Genomic DNA, 23,245 nt, shown 5'->3' with positions numbered 1-23,245 from the left:
TCCTTTTGAATATTCATCCTAACCCTAAATAAAAGGAACCCACTCATCCCTGCTCAGGAAGTCACGCTTTGGAAGTTATTCCTTATGATCTCCTTATTTGCTGCAAATAAAGTTTCCTTTGTATTCCACCTGGTATAGTCTCTAACTGTAACTCACTAAGGAGAAAACTCACATTGGTTTGGTTACAAGATGACCCAACTTTCCTTTTCAAGCCCATTCTCTTTGGTTCACTTCCAGCTGTGAGGTAACTATCTGACACAGTCTGGCTAATAAGACACGAGCTGAAGTCTGCTATGAAATTCATGGGAAAATTTCTGTTTTCTTATACAGACTCCTCTTCCTATATTTTCCTTGCTGATACTGATGTGATGGCTGGACTTGAAGGAGCTTTCTTACAATCATGAAGGAAAAGTCAAGAGATTCACAGAGACTTCCATAGTTATATCATTGAATTATATAAATAATACCATCAATTGCCTTCTCTGAACTTCTCATTATATGAGAAAAATAAACTTATAGGTAGGCCCCATAAAAAACATGGAGCTCTCTCTCATATTTTGGTGACTCCTTTGGAATTTCTTCTTTGGCTCACCAACATAGCTCCTCCCCGCTGCTGAGTTTCTCATTCTGACACTGAGCTTTCTGCTTAGTGTGGCCCCTTCCCACCAATAATACTCAATGTTGCAGACTGAGCCAGCCCATCCCCTCTGAGGACTGGACATTATGCTGACAACCTGGGCTCTTATGACCTTGTCCTGGATGACCAACTGTTTCCTGGTCCTTTCAGTCTCTTCCAATTCTACTTTATACAAGATACCATCATCAAGTAAATTTTCATAAAGAACATCTGGTAGTAACACCATAGAGTCTGGTGGTACTATAATCAAATGATGTGCTAAAAAATCTTCAATGTCTCCTTTTGCCCATCACACTTACACATTCAAAATACTCCATAGTATAGCTTTAATTTAAAAAATCCAGCCTTACATGATGTAATTTTTCTATATTTAACTTATACTCTTGGCAAATAAAATACTATTGTCCTTAAATAAATCCTGTCATTTCCCACTTGTGTAATACTGTTTGTCCTATTGCTTCTATCTGGAAGGTGTAAGGTCTTCCTCTTCCCTTTCTCTTCTAGAGATTATCCATTTATCAAGTCCCAGCTCAAGTGTCACCACTTCCAGGATCCAATGATTATTTAAAATGGAAGAATGTTCACTTACCTAGCATCTCTTGATATAGTTATTTAAGACTTATACAACCACATAGTTTTCTTATTCAGGCACCCATGAGATTATAGGCTCCTTGAGGGCATTAATGATGTAATAATATTTTATTCTAACATGCAACAAATATTTATTGAGTCCTTACTGTTCTAGGTGATGGTGGTATGAACAAGATAGACCAAGCCCTTGCTCTCGTGGAATTTATGTAAATGGAGGGGCATGTTTTGCAGATAACAAGCAAGTGAATAAATACACAAAATAGGACAATCTCAGATTTAGATTGGATACTTGGGGAAAGAAGTTCTCCCCAAAAAGGTATTTGAGATGAAATCTCAGTGATAAAAAGAACCCAATCACCAGAAGACCAGAAGTCACAGCAAAGAGAAAGTCATCAAGTTAGGAGTGAGTGTGATGTGTTTGAAGAACACATAGAGGAGTATGTGGCTGGACCACAGTGTGGGGAAGGGAAATGGTGTGAAATGAGGTTATAGAGGTAGGCAAGGGCCAAATCTTGACAGTCCATGCAGGCCAAGAAAAGTGGTTTGGATTTCACTCTAAGGATTAAAACAGGGAGTAACATGATCTAATTTACAATATAAAATGATTTCTCTGGCTGCTGTGTAGAAAAGGGATTATACAGGGTCAAAAGAAGAAGCAAGATTACTTGGAAAGCTGCGACGGTAGTCAAGAACATGAGATAATAGCAGGTTGAATTCGGTGGTGGTAGAAGAGAGAGAAAGTAGACCCATTTATAGTTTCTATAGTATTAAGCATGGTATCTTGAAGATAACAGATGTTCAATGTATATTGCTAAATATATGTACAAGTGTTTCAAAATAGTTTTGCCTTCTTAATTTCTATATTGTCTTTAATTTTTTCCTGTGGCCTAATACATTCCTGTTGGACACTTGGGGAACCAAAAAGACAAATTTTTTCCTGTGGCCTAATATATTCCTGTTGGACACTTGGGGAACCAAAAAGACAAAAAAAAAAAGCCCATATTCAAGGAAACAGTAGAAATTCCTTAACAATAGGTGAGCTAACAAAGAACTGAAATGATAGAGGGTCATATCGTTAAGTTAATTATGGAAATAAATAAATTACTTGCAACAAATGGTAAAAAGTTGAATTCAAAAGCTTTGATAGGATAAAAATGGACAGGGTATTGAAATACAAAGATTTACATTTTAGAAAAGAGAGCCTCCATGGGCATCAGCTGGAATAGTGTGCCTATAGAGGATATGGCCAAAGTTAATTTTCATTACTATTGAAGACTATTCCAGTTCTAACTTATTTTCAAATTTTCTGGAAGTATAAAGCCTTCATTTTACTATTTTGTGTGATAAATTTCCTGATAAGTAGCTAATACTTTTTTACTAGAAAGTAATATCTATTTTTCAGAGAGCATTGAATGTGACCTGTCTGTTTCTAAGTTAGGAATCTGAGAAAAGACAGGCAATTTGGTAGGTTCTCATTCTCTTTCACATAAACTTTCTAGGGCATTTAGATTTTTACCCATGAAGATTCACCCTGCATGATAAGTTCAATCCAAATTCCTTTGATAAAAAGCAAAATCCTGGAGAAAATGGGATCAATTTTTGCCGCTTTCCACCTGAAATGCTAAATGGTCCCTGAATCGTGTGAAACTTGGCCTCAGTCAGTGTGAAAACTGGCTGAAATCGCTATGAAAGGCAGTCTGGGTTCGTCAAAGTAGTTCATGAACTTTGGCCAAACTTGCAAGGAACGTGGTCCAAGTCTTAGTTTGTAATGCAACATGAAACCAGGTGAATTTCACATGGTTTCAGGTTTCACCCTGAAAATTTGGCCTAGCTTTATAATCAATCATCACTTTTTGGAACGATGAAAGCCAACACACCTTTTTGAAAATGAGGACTGCGTGCATACTGATGACAGCTAAGCTGCGAACCACCCCTTCACTTCCTTTGCCAAAAGAAGATTTCTCAGAATGGAAACAGTTTCCCCCTTACCTGGAAAGGGCAAGTTGAGTGATTTTGATATTGCGTGTAGAAAGAAATGATACTCAATACATGGAGACATGCCATGAGAAATAATCACCACATACAGAACAAGTGGCTGTATGTTAATCACTTAAGGTTATGAGAATTTTATTCCATTCACATCCAGGACAGATATCATGATGTTTAATCTCCTTGACCACTAACATGAGCTTTTAGCTTGAATCTAGTCATCAGCTAGAATAATTGCCATGAGAAACAAAATGCTCTGTGGCACAATCGTTATTATTCTGTAAAGAAACAGCTGAAAAATGGAAAGGAAAGTAAGTCATAGCATAGCTTTTATCTAATTTAGTAAACATGAGAAGGTAAGGCTACAAACTTTTCAAGTTTGCATCAACTACCTCTTTGGCAATAAAACCCCTACTGCAGTATAAATGAATTCAATAATTGTCTACACACAGTGAACTTTACACAAAAATCTACACAGTTTCTGTTTTCAACCTGAAAGTTTTAAATGTGCTTTTCCACTGTAAAAAATGACTCTTCAACCAAATGCTCGCTTTTGTGCATAGTGACATGAGAAAATTGAGAGGTATGTCTGAACGGAGCCACTACATCATTGGAACAGTATGTCTGAACATTTGGGTAATAAGGCACAGATGTGAAGCAGAGTACTTGGCACTACCAAGGTAACAACAAAGCATTCACCATTGTGTTATAATGGTTAAAAAAGCCACGTTTGAGAAGAATAAAAGAATGCCCCTCCTCCCCGGAATGTTAAATCATATTTCACCTTTTATCTGCTTAAAAATCCATAAAAATAAGGAACTCAAATATTATTCAAATTTTTGATGAAGAATAAAAATATAAAATGAATTAATATTTTCATCTGTAATATAACATATTTATGCAATAGCACACAAAGTTTAACTGCAGAAGAAGGGCCAAATTCAACAGGAATCCAAATGGCCTCTATATTGCAAAACAATGCATGCAAATCTGAAGGACCCAATAGCCATTGAATGGGTGGTTGCTGTTGACTTTTAAGTAGTGATTCTGGCCTTTCATAAGTACGGCTAATTACCATACAGTCACCTGTTTACAGTATCAAATTAATGTAATGCTATAGGATATACCCATTAGTTATTATTAAGGCTATTTCAGTTACAAGTGGTATGATATTTTTGCCAGCTATTACTAAACCATGATACAAAGGTTGTTATAAAGCCAGGGTTACTTTAATTCAATAAGTTTGGAGCTGAAAACCAATTCTCTGCCCAAGATTGGAAGAATACAACTTACCCGAGGTCCCTGGTCACCTTGTTCTCCCTGTAGAGTAGGAAGATGAGATGATAGATAGTTTTAGCATAAAGTCTGTATGAGATGCTCATTAAAAAGACCAAAATATAACATAGCATAGATCATACCAGTGGATTTCCACTAACTTAATTTGTTTCTGCTATACAATTTCTTACCTTATCACCTTTTGGACCAGGAGGGCCCTAAAAAAGAAGAAAAAACAATTTTAAATAAATTAAAAAAAACTGTAGCTTGAACAGATCGGCTGGTTAGTTGCAAGACTCATGCAAAGGGCACATAAGTATACTTGACAATGAGGTTTCTCAGGGAATTTTGAGTTCTAAACTATAATTGGAAGAAGGTTGCAATGTGAAAATTGTATAATACCTATGTTATTATATATACAGTATATTATACAGGATAGTACATATACTATACCATTGTATACTCACACACACACACACACACACACACACACACACAGAAAAGTACACAAAGTACATGTGTCATAAGTACGTAATATGCTGAATAAATCTTCACAAGCTAAACATACCTATGCAAGTAGAGCCCAGGTAAGGAAACCCAAAAGGGTCTGTGGTGACATTTTCTTGTCACTACCCCAACCACCAGTAACCACTGTTTCTGACCTCTGACAAAATAGTTTGTTTTTGTACTTTATGTAAGTGGAATCATACCAGTATGTGTCTGACCTCTTTGCTTAGTATGTGTAAAATTTATGCGTAATTTTGTGTTTAGCCGTGGATCACTTGCTCTTACTGCTTTATGATATTCCATTGTGTTGAATAAACCATAATTTTTTTGTTCATCCTATTGCTTGGTAGACATTTGTTTTCTGGGTCTTGACTACTGAAAACAGTGCTGCTATAAACATCCTATTTTAAGTCTTTTGATTAAAAACTGTATGCGTTTCTGTTGGGTGTAAATTTAGAAGTGGAATTGTTAGGTTGTAGAAAATACCCAATATGTTCAGTTTTAGTAGATACTGACAATAGTTTTCCAGTGTGGTTCTAACAATTTACACTCCCATCGGCAATGTACAAGAATTTCAGTTCCCTGTATCATAGCCAATACTTGGTATTTTCCATCTTTTTTTGGTTGTTTGTTTTAGACATTCTGGTGGGAGGCATAGTAGTTTCACACAGTGTTTTCATTTGTACTTCTCCAGTGACTAATAAGTTGAACTCATTTCAATGCATGTATTGTCCATTTTTGCATCCTTACCCATAAAGTATCTATTCACATCTTTTGCCCTTTTTCTGTTGCGTTGTCTTTTAGATTTGCTAGAGTGTCCCTCTCTCTATCCCTCTCTTTATTGCCCTGCCTGCTGGTTCTCTCTTTCTCTCTCTCTCAAAATAAATAAATAAACTTAAAAAAAAAAAGAAATAAAACTAACAAGAAAAAATACAGACAAAAAAACAGACTCAAATATATATATATATATATATATATATATATACACTCTCTATATAGATAGATACAGATAGATATAGATATATGGAGACAGATGTGGGAGTTCTTTACATCATTCTGAAAATGACTCTTCTTCCAGTTTTTTATTGCAAATATATTCTCCCACTCTGTGTGTTGTGATTATGTTATCTTAAACAACAGCTTTGACGAACAGCAGTTCTTAATTTTAACAAACTCAATTTAACATTATTTTCCTCTTTATAGTTATCTCTTTTTGTGTTCCAAAGATTTCTTAATCTTTGCTTACTCCAAGGTCATAAAGACGTTTTTCTACGTTTATTCTAAAAGCCAAAGCCTCATTGAAACTAATATAACACTGTATACTAGAATTAAATTTTTTTTAATTAAGATAAACAACAAAGAGATGGACTATTCCTCAGCCATAAAAATAATGAAATCTTGCCATTTGTAAAAACATGGATGGATCTAGATGGTATGAGTCTAAGTGAAATAAGTCAGATAGAGAAAGACAAATACTCATATGTGGCATTTAAGAAACAAAACTAACAGAGACACCTGGGTGGTTCAGTTGGTTAAGCATCTGACTCTTGGTTTCAGCTCAGGTCGTGATCTCACAATTCATGAGATTGAGCCCCACATCAGGCTCTGTGCTGACAGTGCGGAGCCTGCTTGGGATTAACTATAGAAAACAAACTGGTGGTTGCCAGACAGGTGAGTGTGTATGTGTGGGGAGGGGGGGAAATGGGTGAAATAGGTGAAGGGGATTAAGAGTACACTTATCATGATAAGCAGTGAGTAATATACAGAGTTGTTGAATCCCTATATTGTACACCTGAAACTAATATAACACTGTATGTTAAACTTATATTGTTTGGGATGGCACTGTGCCCAAACTGAAGAAAAAGAAACAACTAAAAAAATAAAAAATAGAATATTTTTCACACTCAGATCTGAATTCGTGGGGAACTGACTTTGAGCATGATGTGAGGTCAAAGTCAAGATGCTTTTTTTCCCCTATGTGAATATCAAATTAACCCAATACCATTTATTGAAAATGCATCTTTTCCCCATTGTAGTATAGTGTCACCTTTGTCATAAACCAGATAGTCATATAGATGTGGTTTTTGTAGGATTTTCTATTCCTAAGCCACACGGAGATCTTCTTTACCTTTGAGCAAATACACCAGCAGGAAATGCTAATTCTAGAGGCATCAATACTTTTTTCTCCCCTAGCTCTTAAAGATGAAGTCATGTTTCAGGGCTCAGCCTACTTGAGGAATTGGTGCATTTCACAGTTACCTTCAATCTCTCACCTTCACCTTTAGCAGGGCTGGGAGACAAGGATCAAGTCCAGACTGGAAGCACAGCCAAGGTGCTGGCAAAGTACCATCCTAAGTCTTGGTAGAGACTCCTATGTCCCTTCAGGTGAAAATGTAGGAATAATCTGTTGCTAAAATATCTCCTGTTAAGTATCAGCTACAGAGACACGGTACCAAATTCCTACTCTCAGTTGTGACACTTCTGGAAACAGCTATGAGGTTATCATGAAATTAATAATAACAGTAATATAATGTCTTATGATTTATATATTTTACCATCAACAAAGAACTTTCACCTGTTACTGTATTTAATCTTCTCCCTATCCAGTGAAGTGTTATGATATAGATGCCAAAAATAAAACCCAAAGATTATCAAGGTTAGGTCTCTTGCAAGTGAGTTAGCCAGGACTTTAACCTAGTCTGTGTGACTAGGTTAGGATGATAAGACATAGCTCTAGAACTAGATTCTCAGAAAGAATGATGACCATGTGACTGTCTTCGACAGATGCCTTCTGAAATGCCTCCCAATTGCATTTCCCACAGTGTCCTGGGCAGTTGGCCCCAAGATCTCAAGTTTGAATGAGAAAAAGAGGAATTGTGGAGGGTCAGGGAGGGAGAGAGGGAGCTAAGGTAATGTAATCAACAAAACAAACTCTTGTCTCCGCCCCCCCCAATAATTTTGCCATTAAAAACAAAGGGAAACCAAGAAAATTATTTTTCTTTATGTTTTCAGTAAAATTTCAATATTTTATTAACGTTTTCAGTGAGTTAAGTAATGAGTAATTGGTATAGATTGTGTGTCTACCTCTGCAAAATTAAGTTTAAAGAATTTATTTGGTCATTTTCAACACACATATAATGTTCTCTAGTGCTCCTGCAAGCAGAGTTTTATTTTGGGTGGGGCAAAGGAAACCCAAAACAAGAATGAGAGGATACCTACCATCAAGTTTAAGGAGTACAGTGGAGGTTCTAGTCTTGATTTAAATTGTATGTTATTTAATTCTATTTTGATTTTTATATACATTTGTCAAATGTCTATAGAGAGTTTGGCAATGTTCTAGACACTGGTGGAGGATATGGTGGGAGAGGCTGATTTAGAAAACCTCAATGGTCTGTCTTGTAAAAGCTTAATGGCCCAGTGCCACAGTTAAATACTTCCCAATACTAGCATTAAGAAACATTCCCTTGAAAATCGAGCTATTGTAAGATTACTTACAGTTACTGTGGAACCCTTCCCCGACTCCCACCCCTTCCTCCCCCAAAAGCTTCTCTTTACAGTTCAGTTTACTTTTGCTGGTGAGATTTCAGGGGCCAAGCCTCTCATTGTACCAGTCCTCTAAAGGCACTTTATTAGGTTCTATGACATGTTTGAGGTCAAAGCTTTTCTAAAACAATTTTACAGTGGGGAACAGAGATGACTTTTTTTCCCCCAAAGTCCAATTATTAATGCCAAAGCCACGTGTGTCAACTAGAGCTCTTTAGACAGCTTGCCATATATAAGGATCCTTAATTCACGAACACATAAAAATTTGCATTCACAATTGAGCAATAAATACTGCTGCTTCAAAAGGGGATGTTTCTGAGCAGACAGAATGGCGTCCTGGCACCTGCCAGCTCAAGACAGAACTGAAGCAGAGGTCAACCTCCATTCACAGCTGTGGCGGCTGCTTCGGACGCTCCAGACCCCACTTGTGCTCTTGGGATTAATGGCAGGTGTTTTCTTCTGCTCTGACTGAAATCCCACTCTTCTTTTCTGAATTGGATCCTCTTCACTGCAAATATGGATTGCATTTGAAGAAAAACGTGGGCAACCATAGTAAACCCAGATAGTATTTCAAGATTTAGGAGCCATGATTCTTTTCTAGGTCAAAACATTACAAATTAAGAAAAAGTTTCTTTGATTGCTAACTTTTAAAATCAAAGCTGGGTCAATATTTAAGTTATTTTGCTTTTAGAGTTAAAAAAAAGCTTCACTGGTATTAACAAAAAAGATAGACAACAATAAAAATTAATGAATTATTTGAATTAAAGTGTATTTTACAATGGCATTTTGTTGCTTCCAGCTACACCAAGCTAACAATTTAATAACTAATGGACATATTTGTTGTTCAGGTATCAGTATCAGTGTCTGAGTGGTAACTATTTGAAAGCATGGGACGCCTGTGTGGCTCAGTTGGTTGAGCACACAACTTCAGCTCAGGTCATGATCTCGTGGTTCGTGAGTTAGAGCCCCACATTAGGCTCTGTGCTGACAGCTCAGAGCCTAAAGTCTGCTTCAGATTCTGTGTCTTCCTCTTGCTCTGTCCCTCCCCCACTCGAGCTCTGTGTCTCTCTATCTCTCAAAAATAAATAAACATTTAAAAAAAATTTTTAATTAAAAAAAAGAAGAAAGTAAAACTTTGTTGCTAAAATAAGGTTGAGGTCAATGGTAAGTAAATATGGTAAAATTAGTGGTGATAAATAAGGGAATAGTGAGTCATTATATATGGCTATGTAAGTCTTCTTTTGGAATTGTCATTCTGGTCTGGTCTGGAATGTTGGGAGTCTTATCTTTTACACTGTCCACTTAAATATATAAATAAGAATATTTGAGATAATTATTTCTAATTAGTTTTATTTTATGAGCCCTAATTACATAAATTTTAAAAGTGTTAACAAAATTTGTATTATTAGTGTTCTCGGCAGTTGGAACATTTCTTTTAGAGTGTTCCGAATTTACTACCAAGGTATTTATAAATATCAGTGGCAAACTTCAAATTAGCTCCAATTCAAATGACTTCAAATTCAGGATGTAAGGCAACAATTTTGTTTGTACCAAGTCTTTAACGTGGGTCTTGGCCTATACCAATTTCAGTCTCCCCAAATCTATTTCTATCCAAACAACTAAGATTTTAGATGCTTTTCCATGCTCTATTACTTATTTTGATTGAATTACAAAACCAAACTAAAACCATTATGAATGAGAGGTACAATAAATGAGATTCAGTAAAAGGCTGGATTTCAATCTGCATAAAAGTAATTGAAATATAGCTGGAAAAGACAGATATATTCATAGAGGTTGGATATCCCAACTAAGACCTTTCATTCACTAGAACTATAAATTTTGCCTACTTTGAGCTGGCAAAAGCTAAAGAGGGAATGATTTCTAAAAGATGGCAATCATGGAAACAAAATTAAATTCTGCTACAAGTAAAAAAAAAAAAAAAAAAGGAAAAAAGCAAACTCTGGAAATTCTTGGCAGCCAGAGCTGCTGGAATAGAATGGAGTTATGATTTTTATCCCAGAAAAGTGTACATCATTTTCATCTTTGAAATATAACAAACATTTTTCTGATTAATCTTTTCATTACCATAGAATTATGAAGTCCAGCAAGTTTCATATTCTAAGCATTTATGGCCAATTACCAGCCAATGTGCTCTGAGTCTGGAGAAGGGACATGTAAATGTAATTGTAATCAGTGGAATGAGGCTGTGCTGTGGCCATACAGAGAGAAAAGAAAGTGGGATAACTAGAGTTCAAAAGATGATATTGGAAATGGCTCTTGAAAATTGACCTGAGATAAGAGGGACTGGGAAGGGGTGAAGCAGTTCAGGCAGAAGAAGAGAACATGCATAAGTGTAAAAGAACATCATGCTATTAGAGACAGACAAGGAGTTCACGGCAGTAAGAACATATGTGGTGTGGGGAGTACAGATGGGAGATAGTAAGATTTGGAAAGGTGGCTAATAATATCTGAGTCCCTGGGCCAAATCTGTCATCAATATAACAAGAGAGTAGTAAGATCAATCCCATGCTCTTTGGAACTCTGAGAACATGGAATGCCATCCTTCTTAGGAAGCTGTTGCCCTGGTCCAGGAGATAGATGATAGGGGGAGCACAGGGAAAGTGCTAGATTCAGAAGACACTTCTGAGATAGAACCGACAAGACCAGTCGACTGGACATGAGAGGTGTTTACATATCACCAACAGGGTTTAAGAAGTTCTATTCATCGGGGTGCCTGAATGGCTCAGTCGGTTAAGTGTCCTACTCTTGATTTTGGATCAGGTCACAATCTCATGGTTTGTGAGGTCAAGCCCCACATAGGGCTCTGCACTGTCATCATGGAGCCTGCTTGGGATTCTCTCTCTCTCTCTCTCTCTCTCTCTCTCTCTCTCTCTCTCCCCCTCTCTCTCTCTCTCAAAAATAAACATTTTTAAAGATTAAAGAAAAGAAGTTCTATTCATTTGAAAGTTCACAATTTGGTGCACTTGCAGAAAATGGGTGACCTACACTGGTTCAACTCCGATGAGCACAGCAGCTCCAGAGCAAACTGAACCATAAAGAATTTTAAATCTGGTTTTAAGGGTATTCAAATCCAAACTAATTGTTGGCAGCCTTGGCTGGCCCAATCAGACATAGTTGAGAGAGGGAAAATTCTTTATCATCACTGTTGGGTAAAAGGAGCACAGATGACATAGGGTGGCCATACTGCGTAGCCATCTTTCCTCTGTGTCAAATCATTAATAAAGCACACCCTTATTACATTTCTTCCTCTGCTTTTTAGACTGCAAGCTGAACATGGGCTTACCATGTTTTAAAAACTGTACTTTCCCTAGTTTTTCAAGGATAAGGAAGGCAAGGTCTACAGCATTGGGCTTTCTCTAGGAGGACAGCACAACCTCAGTGATCAGTGTATGTTTGATGCCTGTGTGCTCAGGCACTTTTGCAAACATTACATTATCAATGTTCACAGTCCCCTAGGGAGGAAGGAAACAGGGAATATCCCATTTCCACTTGTTCAAATAGGATAAAAGCCTCAATTCTACAGATGGTAAGATTTCTGCCTACTCTCTGATTGCATCATAAAATTGGCCCCTTGTGCCAATGAGATAAATGCTCTTAAGCCATATGTTCATGAATAAATTGAATCTGGTACCACAGTTTTTAGCAGGTGTCTGAAACTGACCAAAATCACAGGGCAAATAGTTTTAACAATGGAAAAATCCAGGCCTTACTTGAAAAATAAGGACCCTACCTATTTACATATGATAAATCTAGCATACTTCTGGGTAAAGTGCTTTAGGCAGTTAGCTTAGGTTCACTTCTAACTAAAATGTGAACAAGTGTTCCTCCAAGTATATACCTAAAACCTTGAACTCTAATATATAGCTTTTTGCTTTACTAGCATAATATATACTTTTAGGGACATTTCTTCCTAAAATCACCTCTTTTTAGTGTTTCATAGACCTTCAACTGTGCAAATAACCTCAACAGGTAATGTGTACATTTTAAACTTATTATGGAAAACCTGATGTGAAAAAGTAGGAGGTCCTCTATATGAGTATAGATCTGTGTGTGTGTGTGTGTGTGTGTGTGTGTGTGTGTTTGCTTGTATACAATCTCTTTTTAAATGTTTTGGAAAAAAGTAAAAAAAAACTAAAAGTATAATTTGGAGAAATTATTTCAAAATAAAGTACATTAAGTGTCTTAGTGGTTAAGAGCTCAAGCTTTGGACTCAAACAGATACAGACTGAAACCCTGGTTGTGATCACTTATGTGAACTTTGGCCGGTTAATTAAACTCTTTAAGCCTCAGTTTCTTCATCTGTAAAATGAAGAAAACAATGCTTATTGTTTTGCTGAAATGAAATACTGTCCATGAAGCAATTTGTAGAATGCCTGACTGACCAATGGTAGTAATCATTAAGTCAATGTTTTTAATATTTTAATTATTGTAAACAAAAAATAAAAATTTTTCTCAGATTTACCTGAAGATAAAGAAGGTAAACATATTGATTTCCTAAAATCAAAAGGCCATGTGGTAAGAAATGTGTTAGGTGAATGGTTGAAAATGTTTGGAGAACACAAAGGTTTAATATAGGTTGCCTTGATATTTAGGAACTATTACGAAACAACAACAACTACAGCCACACAAAACTAAAACGAAAACAGTTCGTTATAGTTTTAACCACAGTTGGGGCGCCTGGATGGCGCAGTCGGTTAAGCGTCCGACTTCAGCCAGGTCACCATCTCGCGGTCCGTGAGTTCGAGCCCCGCGTCAGGCTCTGGGCTGATGGCTCAGAGCCTGGAGCCTGGAGCCTGTTTCCCATTCTGTGTCTCCCTCTCTCTCTGCCCCTCCCCCGTTCATGCTCTGTCTCTCTCTGTCCCAAAAATAAATAAACGTTGAAAAAAAAATTTTTAGTTTTAACCACAGTACTTTAATGACTAACCAAGACTAAACTTTAGGACCTAGAACTACCTGGTCACCCCTAGTATAGTAGGTGCTCAATCAATTCTTGCTGAATTGAAACACCCAGAAAGAAAAGAGTGCAATAAAACTCTCCCTGTTCAAAGCAGCAACATATAAAGAATTATACAAGAACCAGATTCAACGTTGCTGCAGAAGAACCGTGTTTATTATAGTGTCAAACTCTGCTAAGCCAGGGAACGGAATTATAGCTATAAACAGATTTATAGCCTCAGACTTTACACCTTTCATTTTGCATTGAAGATTAAAAGAGACCCAGCAGAAAAGGGGGTAGGTATAAACAGAAATTTAAAATATCAAAACCAGCCCCATTGATTGCAAAACTAATTTTTACAGCTATTATTTTCCGGGCATTTTCTGTGGTGCGATCGTAACTTTAAGTTCTTTTGTGATGTCAGTTCAAGCCCTGAACAAGGGACTATATGTGCCCATGATCAGTGTTAAATCATAAGCAGCTGCCATAAGGAAACAATTAGTGGGGGCTAGCACTAAAAGAAAATTTAGAAAAACCAAACATTAAAAACGGAATCTCAAAAGTAAGACTGATGTAGCTCAATGGAGTTAAGGGCTTATAAAACAGCAGGAAACAGGGAAGCTCACTCTGGCTTTCTTTTCTAACACAATACAAATTAAATACAGCCAAATTACTTCTCCTGCCAGTCAAAACCAAGGGCTCCCTTCTCTGTAGCCTCATCCCTTATATCCAAAAGTTTTAAGAGACTGCTAAAACTTTTTTGTTTAACTTTGAATTTTTTTTTACATATTTTTAAGAGGTCAAATAAGATGAACTCCGTGGTGAAAGACTTGGAATCCTAAACATTCCTTTTGTCGAAAGAAAGTATCAACTTGCTCTCTAAATGCCCACAGTAGCCCCTGTGATTTTACAGCTAATGGTGTAAGCTATCCTACAATACTCTTACTGTCCTTAACACAATTCAAATGTGTTTAGAGGCACATCCATCTTTAAACCTTAGGTTTAATATACAATAGTTTATTTCAGCATGTTTCCTAATATACTGGCCCAACATAATTTGGCCCAGGATACTTCAGAAAGCCTGGTTTGCAGGTCAGTTTGATTCTTTGCTTCATTTGTAGCATTTTATAAAGCCATGCAGTTTTGTGTAGGGCAACTCAGCACACCACAGGGATAAGAGTAGATATCTCTTGGAGTCTACAGAGATATGGAGAAGGGATAAAAAAAAAAACAAACAATCAACTGTCAAATGAGGCTAGGAGAGACTGAAGCTCAGGGCTTGCCTATGATTCTCAAGCTTCCAGTATAAATGAGAAGCCTAGTCTCTCTCATTCTCAGCTGGGGACTAAAAAGATCAAAAGCCTTTAAAGAAGCTCCTACAACTACCATGATCCTCATCTCCGGATTCTTCTGTAACCTCATCTCCTCTCTCTGTGGAGTGAAGGTAATATTGTACCCATGCACCCGTACCTCCTCCCCAACCTTGCATGCTATTTATCACTGCTCTCATTTGTCTTTGCAACCAATTCAGTTCCCTTGGGTTCCTTCTCTTCCTCTCCAAACACATTCATTTACCCTCCCCCCAAATCAAAGGGAAGAAACGTTGCACTTGCCCTCTGTTCCCTCATCTGAAGGTCCTATCTTCTTCTAACCATCTCCATCAAACTTCTTTAATAATAGATTGGTCACAGAAATAAAGAAAACCTGGATTTGAGGAAAGAGAAAGGAGGCAGAGTAGAAGTCATATTTTTACAGTCTGGTTTTAGGAAAACTAAAGTAACATGAGTTGAAATACATATTGGTCTTGGGAGCATTTCTTTCCACTAGGAAGAAGAAAGCAAAATGAAGCTATGAGAAGAGAAACTGCTGAGCCAGTCTTTGGGGCCCTGGAAAGGAGTCACCCTGGGCTAAACTAAAACTAAATAAACCAGAGCTTTGGGGAGGAAGAGTTGACAAAGCCCAAACAGGTCACAATTGCCCAAATTTGTGTCTAACCCTTTTGTCTTTTCACTTTACTCCCTTCATCAGCTATCACATGTACCCTCAAGGCTATAATTTTTACCTGACTTATGTCCTCAATTCTTTTCCAGGATTCAGTGCTGCATTCCCAACTGCTCACCAGATGTCTAAGCCAAGATATGCCATCATCAGCTCAAACTCCTCTTTCTCAAACCAAACTTCTCAGTTTCTACTGCAAGCCACTCAGGACTCCTGACCTCCCTATTTCTTTTTAACGTTTATTTTTGAGACAGAGAGAGACAGAGTATGAATGGGGGGAGGGTCAGAGAGAGAGGGAGACACAGAATCGGGAGCAGGCTCCAGGTTCTGAGCTGTCAGCACAGAGCCCGACGCGGGGCTCGGACTCACGGACTGCGAGATCACGACCTGAGCCGAAGTCGGACGCTCTAACCGACTGAGCCACCGAGGCGCCCCCTGACCTCCCTATTTTTATTAAACACACCACTATTCCTCCATCTCTAAAAGTTCAGTGTTATGTTTGATTTGGCAAGTGAAATCTATTGCCAAGTCCCAGAGATTTCATTCTCCACAAAATCCTTTGAATCTATCTTTCCATGTTTGTTTCTAGCACCCTTATTCCTGGAAAACAATAATAGTCTACAAGCCTCTGGTCTTCCCTCACTGTATTTCATCCTGCATACTTTTGTCAGATTATGTGTCCTAAAGCACATTTCTGAAAATATTCGTCAGCCCAAAACCCATCAAGGGGTCAATGAAAAAGTCATTATAGGTTAACAATCCTCCATGATACAAAAGCTGTTAGAGGTTTCAGGGGATCAGGCCAATATTACTTAACCTGCTGGTTAATGGAACATTACCTGCCTCTTGATATAATGAAGAAAGGAGTATACTGCACCTTCATAAGAGATTATTTCTAAAAATTGAACCAGAACCTAATCAACTGCTAAATGGGACTTGCAGTTTACAAGAAATACAGAAGACAGGGGAACAAGTCAGACAGTACCTCGAAGTCATTAGATCAATCCAAAAGGTTGGGCATTCTATATACAGGTCAAATGTGGGAAAATTGATGACACAAAAACAATTTTTTTTTTAAAAAGGAAGATGACCAGGGGCGCCTGGGTGGCGCAGTCAGTTAAGCGTCCGACTTCAGCCAGGTCACCATCTCGCGGTCCGTGAGTTCGACCCCTGCGTCAGGCTCTGGGCTGATGGCTCGGAGCCTGGAGCCTGTTTCCGATTCTGTGTCTCCCTCTCTCTCTGCCCCTCCCCCGTTCATGCTCTGTCTCTCTGTCCCAAAAATAAATTAAAAAAATGTTGAAGAAAAAAAAATTTTTTTAAATAAAAAGGAAGATGACTGGAGAGTAAAAGACTGAAGAGTTACAGCAATTAAATGCCAATTGGGTTTTGGGTCTTGATCCAAACAAAACACCTATTAAAGAGATGTTTGAAACTGGTAGAGAAATTTGAATATTGAATGGGTATGATAATAAGAAATTATTGCTAATTTTATTAGGGTTGATAATAAAGTGATGGTTATATTTCAGAAAGACCCTATCAGAGATTCATTCATATTTTAGTATTTGTGGATGCAATAACATGGTATCTAAGTTTTGCTTTAAAAACATTGTTTTTAATTTTTATTTATTTTTGAGAGACAGTGACAGAGTGTGAGCCAGGGAGGGGCAGAGAGAGAGAGAGAGACAGAATCTGAAGCAGGCTCCAGGCTCTGAGCTGTCAGTACAGACCCAGACGCGGGGCTCCAGTCCACGAACCATGAGATCATGACCTGAGCCGAAGTCGGAAGCTTAACCAACTGAGTCACCCAGGCGCCTCGTATCTAGGTTTTGCTTTTAAGTACACCAGCAACAAAACAAAACAAAAACATGAGGGAAAGGATTCATGAAACCAGATTAGCAATTGATAATTCTTGAAGTTGGATGATGGTTCTAGGGCAGTTTATGGTACCATTTTCTTTTCTTCTTTTTTTTTTTTCCTTTTTCTTTTTGAGTATGTTTGAAAATTCCCCAAAGAGGTAGTTATATAATTTTTAAAAACTTTGTAAGCGACCCTTCAGATCCCTACCAAATAAAGTGTTAACTTCTGACTGTGTCCAAAGTCTTCTATGATCTGCTTTTAACTTTCCTTTTCCGTTTTCTCCCCTTCCCGCCCCTGCCTGATTCCTGGACCTCCAGTGAGCCTTGAACACCAGCTGTTCTCAGAGGGCCCTTCACTGCTGTCACTTCTGTATCTCTGCTTCTGCCATTCTTTCTACTGAACAAACACCATTAATTATCACTTGACTTGAAATAATTATAGCACCCCTTTTTGAAACCTCTTACCTGGCAACTTGAGGTATGGAGTTATTTGGAAAAAAAAAAAACAAAACAACCTAGTAGAAATTTGAGTTTCTGAAAGAAATGTTATTCCCAATACAAATGTTAGTCCAGAAAGCATCCTGTCTCCACCTATCTACAATCTCACTATCATCACAACCAGTCATTGATGGCTTCTCTTAGTGACTTCTCTTCCCTAAGCTTTGCTTGACCCTCTTCTGGAGATGTTTTCTGTTTTGAAATCCTAAAGCACGGTGACTCTCTTAAAAACTTAGCTCGCCATGCTAGATATAAGATTTGTGCTTCATACTAAGCTATCAGGGCCCCTAAGGGCAAGAAGAGTGGTGTATGGGGAGATATAACAAATAATGCCTTTGGAGGCTTTAATATGTACTAACACATGACCTTTGGCCGGTCGCTTACCCTGTCTGACCCTCAGCTTCTACATCTGCAGGATGGGACAAACAATAATTACCTCATATGGGAGCTGCAGGAAGTAATTAAAAGAACATGTGCTCTCTAAATATTATTTCCTTCTCCTCTTCTCTTCCTAATTCAAAGGTAGTCTTGTACCTTACACATGGTAAGTATCAATAAATACATTATCATATTTCCTGCAACAGAGGTCTCTAAAAAGATATCAGGGCCAAAAGTAGTATTTCCTGACTAGCCTATGAATAATCAAAAAGTCACAGATATCTGTACGGCTAACATGCTACCAATTAATGTTTATGAGGATATATTTGATTGCAGCTAGAAATTGCGTTTTGGGAACTCACTATAATTTCTTATCTGTTGGCCATGACTCTAGTTCACAGAGTAAATACTAATAACAAGAGGAATAAAACAACTATGCAGTCTCTTGATGAGACTCTACTCAATGAAAGTTTTTTTCTCACATCTCAAACACGGACAGATGTTTTTGGCTCCTGCCTGTGACCCCCAACTTTTAAAAAGAATGTTCTATTTTTTATTCTCCCCACATTTTCAATACTGAGTCATTGCTAACACCATGGCACATTGCTTTGAAAACCACCAGGCCACTAAAATTACTGAGTGACCTCATGGTTGGAAACCCAGTGACTAGAGTTCACACAGCTGACCACTCCTCTTTTTGCTTTTCTAGCATAGCCTTCTCCTGGGTCTTCCACTGCTGATGGGAGTTTCTGTGTAGGAGACCTTTCTTTTCCTCCCCCTCTCTATATTTTGTAACTAACCCTTCCCCCACCCATGACTTCTCTTACCCTCTATACACACTTTCTGGGCATCTCTCTCATTTCCACAACTTCAGGTACTGCTTGTCAACTGTACATCCAGCTGTGGCTTCTCCCCAGGACTATGCCGACTGCCTACTCTACATTTCTTCTGGAGACACACTGTTCTCATTTGGGATAGTCTCACCCACCACTAAGACTGGTTAGTTTTCTTTGAGTAAACTGCATTCATTTCATTCAGGTTCTTGATGGCCCCAATTGAGACTGTATTAATTAGATAAGGAGGCTTTCCTCCAGGTAGATGCAGCCCCATGCCAGAGCTCACAGCTTGGTAAGTGAAGCCTGTGCTGAATTTCACACCTTCCCTGTCCCTTTGCTGACCAGCCTTGCACTGTACATAACCTACATGAATGTAAATGGTGGCCCTGAGTTTACCGCAAGGAGTAACATTTCTTTCAGAACTCCACTATGTTTATTTTTTTCCAAATAGCTCCTCAGTTCAGGTTGCCAGGTAAGAGATATCAAGGAAAGTATGTCATAACTGTTCTTACTAAATGATACTTGATATTTACCTAACTATATCAATTAAAGATATAAGTATATACAGATATAAGCTATTTGGAGTACAATGGAGTCTTTCATATAATTTTTTTAAATTGTCTATTTATTTTGAAAGAGAGTGCATGCATGTGCACTAGCAGGGGAGGGGCAGAAGGAAGAGAGAGACACAGAGACAGAGACAGAGAATCCCAAGCAGGCTCCAGGCTGTCAGTGCAGAGCCTGACAGATGGCTGGATCCCATGAATCATGACCTGAACTGAAATCAAGAGTTGGATGCTTAACTGACTGAGCTACCCAGGCACCCCTCTTTCATGTCATTAATAAATTACTTAATCAAATACCAAAAAATCTAAAATGCTAAGATTTTTATAATTATTCTCTTTATCATATAACCACCAAATAAAATATAAATAATGGGGAATGATAGTACTTTTTGAGATCTAGCATGATTTATTTTGGATAGGATACATTACTAGTTTAACATGACAGTTCTATGTATTGACCAAAACAAAGACTTTCTGTACACACACGCATACGCACGCACACAGACACATGCTTTTCAAATTTCTTGGAGAATGTACATGTCCTCCCCCTGCCCCCAAGTGAGACTATATGGATCTGAAAAAGGCTGGACTGAAACACAAACATGAAATATGGGAATTGCTAAAGTGTTAGGTTAGAAAGAGCTTAGTATATAATTAAAAACATATGAACAGAAAGTTAAATATTGTCCCCAAATATAGTATTTTATTTGGGAATAATTCCTTAGAAGGCACACACATTTTGATTCTTGTAAATTTTAGTAAAATATTGTGAAATTGCAATGACAACGTCAGAACAACAACAACAAAAAAGCAAAAAGGGATTTGGGGGAAAAAAGGTTATGTGACATCTACTTCTTTTCAAGTGCATTTGAAAAATACAAATGGAAGCCACACGCCTTCATGTGCAGTTGTCTGATGGTATTTGCTTGTGGTTTTCTCTTACATTTTTTTTCTCACTGAGTAATACAGAATTACAACATACACGCTGCTTTAGTCCTCCAAATTCCTAAGGGAATTATATCTCCTTTATGTTCACATGCAACTCCAAAGGGGAGTTATGAGGAGGGATTTGAAATTCTAAAAATTTTATGCAAAAGAAATGCCCTTAGTATAGAAGAGGTACCTTTCACTTAATACAATGGTTCCACTATTTCATTACTCTGTACTGAATATACTGATGGAGTTATTTGGGGCAAAGAAAAGGCCACTGTATCTTTATAATGTATATAAGATGGAAGCCTGAGAAGGCTTTTTAAAATGAGTTTCTATAATTTCTATTAAATTATTTATTAGTGGAAGAATATTATTGTTTAAGAAATGTGACATTAAACACAACCACCATAAATCACTTTCCATAACTGTCTTGATTATTAAAAATCAAAGATAAGCCTTGAACCCTACAAATAAATGGTTAAAAACTAAAATAGTACATCATATGTATGGCCCTGGGTTAGGGCTATCAGTTTATTTTCACCAAATATTAAATATCAATATAAGTATACTACTATAATGAAAGAAACTCTCCAAATCAAGTAGAAGTGAGATATTAAAATTAACAAATGTTCAGTAAAATCTCAGAGCTTAGAAACCTCAGAAGCCTGTTTTAAATGGCATTACTTATGACACATGGTATTACTGATGGGGCATTTAGAATCACGAAAAGCTGATCATTTTCTCTCTTCTTCATCTTTATTTCCTTAAACTCTTGCATATACCATTCATAGCTCAACAATATTTCTTGAACTTCTACTATGTACCAGGAACTAAGTGAGGTGTTAGGGAGGATACTAAAGATGAAAGAAAGTATAGGGGTGCCTGGGTGGCTCAGTGGGTTAAGCGTCTGACTGTTAATTTTGGCTCAAGTCATGATCTCATGGTTTGTGAGATGGAGCCCCACGTCAAGCTCTGTGCTGTCAGAGGGGATTGTCTCTCTCTGCCCCTTCCACCCCCCCCAAATAAATAAACTTAAAAAAAAAAAGAATAAAGCATTGCTCTGCCCTTGAAGACTAAAAAGCTAGTAATGAAGAGAGAAGGGATGTTTACAAATGACAATAGAAACAGGAAAAAATACAATAGAAGGAGGAAATTAATATTTACTAAGTGCCTGTCATGTACAAAGCACTCCATTAAGAGTTATACATATATGATCTTACTTTAATCCTCACACTATCTGTTGAGATAAGACATTATTAACTCTGCTTTACAGATGGGTGAAATGAGACTGAGAGTGATTGAGTAACTTGCCCAAGGTCATAGTTTACAAGCGAAAAACTAGGGTTTGACCTGAAATCTATCTGGTTTTGTTGTCTATGCCCTCTTTAGTGTAAAGCAAAAAAAAAAAAAAAAAAAAAAAAATCTGTACTCATAAAGTACTGTGGGGATTCAACAAAAGGGAGAGTAGATATCTTGATGGAAGAAGTGGCATGTAAATATGAAAGGTGACCGGGGCACCTGGGTAGCTCAGTCGGGTAAGCACCTGACTTCGGCTCAGGTCATGATCTCGCAGTTCACAAGTTTGAGACCCACATCGGGCTCTGTGCTGACAGCTCAGTAGCCTGGAGCCTATTTAGGGTTCTGTGCCTCCCTCTCTCTGCCCCTCCCCTGCTCATGCTCACTCTCTCTCTCTCTCTCTCTCAAAAATAAACATTTAAAAAATTTAAATATGAAAGGTGATCGTAACTGAATGTATGGAAACTGAGTATGGCTAAGAGGTAACTGGGAAACAATTTGAGAAAAGACTATTCTAAGAAAAGACAAATGAAGAAAACCAGATTTGAAGAGAAATAAATAAATAGCTTCATTTGGCTTAGATGAAGCATAGTGTTCAGAGAATGAATGAAAAATTAGTGGGAGATTGGGTTACAAAAACAGGCCAGATCAAGGGATTGAAATATCAGGCAAGTAACTAGATTTTGTTGAACTCTAAATGGTAATCATGTTGAGAGTTAAAGTTTTGGGGTCAGAAGAATGACATCATCAGAACCAAGATGGAAAAACTTTATCCAGCAGACATATACGGGATAATATTGGTTGATGCTATCTATGCTCCGTCCCAACCCTCGCTATCTCTACTATAGAAACAGGAAAAAGCTAAATGCTCACTTTACTGACTCGCCTTCCTTGTAGCAATGCTTGACCAGGCAAGCAACAGTCATGTCCTCACAGTGTGCAGAACAGCAATGGGGAAGTCAGGACCAAAAGAAATAGAAATGTGAAATTCTGTCAGCTAGGCAATGAGCTAGAGAGTTGGTTCTGTCAGCCATTACCAATGTCAGACAGAACCAAGGTTCTGTCAGCTCTCAGTGCATAGAGCATGAGTACCATGATTTTCATATCAAGTAGTAGAGAGGGAAGGACAAGGAGGGCCTGGAGTGAAAAGAGTCATGTAGACAGGGAATATAGACATGGGGAGCCAGGAAAGGACTCAGTTATCAGAATAGGATGTCTGAATCTGGGCAGAAACTCAATTATTAGAAATAAGGCATGGCATCAAGATTACACTCAGACCAATGGGACATCTGCATTTTGGAAAACAGTCTTCTTAACTGCCTCATGTTTAAGGTCCCCACTACATCTGCGGATTACCAGATGTATAGGTGCAGGGCAGGACTTGC

General features: G+C 37.8%; 1 protein-coding gene across 15 annotated transcripts in view; it reads right to left on the bottom strand.

Moving 5' to 3' along the window:
• COL25A1 (collagen type XXV alpha 1 chain) overlaps window positions 1-23,245 on the bottom strand; it is a 469,374-nt gene that overhangs the window by 150,447 nt on the left and 295,682 nt on the right. For all 15 annotated transcript variants that reach the window (XM_043570811.1, XM_043570764.1, XM_043570744.1 and 12 more), the window contains 2 exons: window positions 4,684-4,710; window positions 4,511-4,537 (listed from right to left, as the gene is read on the bottom strand). In XM_043570811.1, the coding sequence (XP_043426746.1) occupies window positions 4,511-4,537; window positions 4,684-4,710 (54 nt within the window). The remainder of the gene's footprint in view (window positions 1-4,510; window positions 4,538-4,683; window positions 4,711-23,245) is intronic.

Source organism: Prionailurus bengalensis, chromosome B1 (genome assembly GCF_016509475.1).
Source record: "Prionailurus bengalensis isolate Pbe53 chromosome B1, Fcat_Pben_1.1_paternal_pri, whole genome shotgun sequence".
NCBI classification, from domain to species: domain Eukaryota; kingdom Metazoa; phylum Chordata; class Mammalia; order Carnivora; family Felidae; genus Prionailurus; species Prionailurus bengalensis.
Note: the sequence above shows the minus strand (reverse complement) of the source record. Positions and strands in the feature narration are given on the sequence as shown.